This window comes from Haplochromis burtoni, unplaced genomic scaffold, assembly GCF_018398535.1.
Source record: "Haplochromis burtoni strain Fernald_Lab_line unplaced genomic scaffold, NCSU_Asbu1 Contig_114, whole genome shotgun sequence".
Taxonomy (NCBI): Eukaryota; Metazoa; Chordata; class Actinopteri; order Cichliformes; family Cichlidae; genus Haplochromis; species Haplochromis burtoni.
The window spans coordinates 469,710-473,289 of record NW_024582475.1 but is presented as its reverse complement, the minus strand read 5'-3'; the positions used below and the strand labels follow the sequence as shown (position 1 = coordinate 473,289).

The 3,580-nt window shown below is 41.6% G+C and overlaps 1 protein-coding gene across 1 annotated transcript; it reads left to right on the top strand.

The window, feature by feature from the left end:
* The first annotated feature begins 8 nt into the window (after nucleotides 1-8).
* ch25hl1.1 (cholesterol 25-hydroxylase like 1, tandem duplicate 1) lies at nucleotides 9-1,055 on the top strand. Its single transcript, XM_005928697.2, has one exon. The coding sequence runs from the start codon at nucleotides 35-37 to the stop codon at nucleotides 872-874; it is 840 nt and encodes a 279-aa protein (XP_005928759.1). The 5' UTR covers nucleotides 9-34; the 3' UTR covers nucleotides 875-1,055.
* Nucleotides 1,056-3,580: the final 2,525 nt, after the last annotated feature.

The window sequence follows — 3,580 nt, the reverse complement described above, 5'->3', positions numbered from 1 at the left end:
CACCACAAGCGGCCTTCATTGGTATCACACCAAGATGCTGAACATCACTGAACCTTACCTGCAGTTCTTGCCTTGCAGGAGCTCAGACCATCTTCTGCAGCCATTCTGGGATTATTTACTTTTTCACTATATGCCTCTCATCTCATCCCCATTTTTCCCCGTCCTACTCGCCTTTTCTAGCTATTTTTTCTTCAGCTTACCTTTTTCTGTGCTGGACCTCTTGGGAGAAAAGGTGCCTTTATTCCATCAGTACAAGATCCAACCAAACAGGAAGCCAACTTTGAAAATGATGGGTGACAACTTCATGGTCACTTTTTATAACCACATCTTCTTTGTTTTACCAGCTGTAATAATCAGTATTTTCATTATGCCTGCACCACCACTGCCACAAGATGCTCCCACAGTATATGAACTGTTTATTGATATGCTGGCTGTACTGCTCCTCTTTGACACTCAGTACTTTATTTGGCATTTCATGCATCATAAGCATCCTCAGCTTTACCGCTGGATCCATGCAGTCCACCACGAATACATAGCACCTTTCTCATGGTCAAGTGAGCGGCTCAGCATCCCAGAGCTGATGACGGTGGGATTCTGGAGCAATTGTGATCCAATTCTTCTAAACTGTCACCCGCTGACCACATGGTGCATTACAGTTTTTAGCATCTGGATGTCTGTTGAAGACCACATAGGCTATGACTTGCCGTGGACCTTGAACCACCTGGTGCCTTTGGGGCTGCTGGGTGGAGCACCAGCTCATGACATGCACCACCAGAGGCCGAGCACCAACTATGCTCCTTTCTTCAGCCACTGGGACAGAATTTTTGGCACTGCTGCCCCTTTGAAGAAAAAAAATGAACTGAAAAGCAAATAAGAACTGTTCTGTCAATAAAGCCTGTTTTTTTTATGTGGCATTGTTAGCACTGCAACACTCTTTTAATGCCCAATCCTTTAATTACTGCTTTCTCTATGTGGGGCCCTTGCTGTCTCCGCACTCTTTGGCAGTGTATATATATAAATATATAAATATATATGTGTGTGTATATTCTCAATGAACCGTGTTAAATGAATTTGTTGACTTTTTGAATTCAATAAAAAACATTTTATTTACAAAGAATCTGACTCTTTTGTTTCATTCATTATTAAATGGAATAAAAAGTAAATAAAAGCTGGCGTGTGTGTATATAATCACTCATTCAATACTGTGGTGAAGCTCCAGTAATCACTTATAATTGCAAGAAACTTCCTGTAGGGAGGGGTCTGGGTTTTCTGGTAATCTTCTTACATAATTTAAAACCTTTGAAAGAGCCTTACTCAGCCTTCCAAACTTCACAAGGGAAAACAGAGTTCATAAACAAGAAATGTACTGTTTGTCAAACTAGTCACGCTGAGTTAAAGACATAAAAAAGAAAGAAAGAAAAAACCATGACTGAGGGAATTCAGGCTAATCCATCCCTGAAAGCGCAGAGCTCTAACTCCTTAAAGGTATATTGATTTGAATATGCCGGTAATTTTAAGTCATTAAAAAAAGGAAAAGGACTCCTGCATTCCTTTTGTGGAACTTTGTGGAAAAAATCATTGACGTGTTCTTCTAGGGATCGCCAAACTGGATAATCTTCCTCCATCTCCCTCCTGTGTCACACCCCATACCATAGGGAGGGGGCTGTAGCTCAGGTGGCAGAGCAGGTCAGCCACTAATCAGAAGGTCAGTGGTTTGATCCCAGGCTGCCTCCTGGCTGCATGCCAGATATCCTTGGGCAAGATACTAACCCCATGTTTGCCTACTGGTGGTGGTCAGAGGGGCTGGTGGCGCCAGTGTTCGGCTGCCTCGCCTCTGTCAGTGTAACTGTAGCTACAATGTAGCTTGCCGTGTGTGAATGACTGAATGTAGTGTAAAGCGCTTTGGAGTCCTTAGGGACTAAGTAAAGCGCTAAACAAATGCGAGCCATTTATCATTCATAAATCTTCTCTGATCTCTTCCTCTTACCTTGCTGCTCCATATTCAACACCCTTTGTCCAATCTATACACTATACCAATCTATAAGGGCTTGTCTCTCTTTGTCTCCAGACTACTCATTTCTAATCTTGTCCATCTCAGTCACTCCCAGTGAATATTTTCAGCTCTGCCATCTCTAGCTCATCCTCCTTTTTGTTAGTGACACCTTACATCATAGCAGGTCTCACTACCACCTTGTAAACAATGCCTTTCACTCTTGCTGTTACCCTTCTGTCATGAATCATCCTCGACAGTCACCCCCATCCACTCTACCCTGCCTGCTCTATAGTAAGCGGTTTCCACATTAATAAAATAGACTTTCTGGCAGATCAGTTCTTTCTCATCATGCCTTGTTTAACTCTTGCCTGTCCCTCATACATAAAGCATTTTAAGTAGGCTTTCACTGGTATAGAAATACTGGTCAGGTTATGTGATCTAAATCTTCCCTTTCAGCCTTCTTGCTAGCCCTCTGTTAGAGATCACCCCTAACACTTATCTCCACCTGCTCCACCCTGCCCACACTCTCTTCTTCACCTCTTTTGCTTTGGATGTTTCCCCCATTTACTTCTACTGACCTTCATTCCTCCTCTCTCCATAGCATACCTCCACCTCTTCACAGTCTCTTCCACCGTTTCCCTACTTATACTACAAATCACAATGCTGTCTGCAAACATGATAGTCCTGAGAGACTCCTGAGTGACCTCATCTCCCAGCCTGTTCATTAATATTGCAAAGAAGAGGGCATCAGATTCCTGATGTATCTCACCCCCATCTTTCACTCCTATTTGCAGTTATTTGTAAAAATGTTTGGAATCGTATGATTTTCGTTCCACTTCTCACGTGTACACCACTTTGTATTGGTCTTTCACATGGAATTCAAATTAAAATTGATTCATGTTTGTGGCTGTAATGTCACAAAATGTAGAAAAGTTCAAGGGGGCTGAATACTTTTTGCAAGCCACGATATATCTTGTGACTTATTTGAGCTACCCTACTAAGTCCAGATGTACTAAATAGAGGACATCATGTGCTTTCTCATGTGCTTGGGTGGCCTCTTTGAGTTTCAAAGAGGAAGAAAATCAAACAAAAAAGTTCAATAGTTAGATTCTCTTTTCCTTAGTTCTCTGGAGGATATGCTGTCTCTAGGCCCACAAAGACACAGTGCCAACTCCTTAACTTCTTTATACTTCTCTGTTAAAACTCCTAAAGAAAACATGGCATCTCTAGTCCTCTTTCTCAGCATGAAGCCATACTGCTGCTCACTGATTACTTAAACTAGCTTCAACTTTTTTCCATAGCTTCATAGTGTGGCTTATTTAGTTACTTATGTAGTTACTACACATGACCCTTGCTCTTAAAAACTGGCGCAAGATACCTAGTCCAAGTAGGTGAAATGCAAAATAGGTTCATTTTTAGTCCAAGCAGGTCAAGAAAATAAATTCTTGATCTGCTTGGACTAACACTGAAGCTATTTGGGATTTTGCCTAGACTGAGCAAATCCCATCTGGTGAGCAAGGACAAAAAGGTCCTAGAAAGTACACAAATTTAAAAATATAACCAAGAACAGCAAAAACAGGATGTTTT

Bases quoted from the DNA above. Each gene is read 5' to 3' on its own strand.
- ch25hl1.1 (XM_005928697.2), top strand. From the start codon at position 35: ATGCTGAACATCACTGAACCTTACCTGCAGTTCTTGCCTTGCAGGAGC.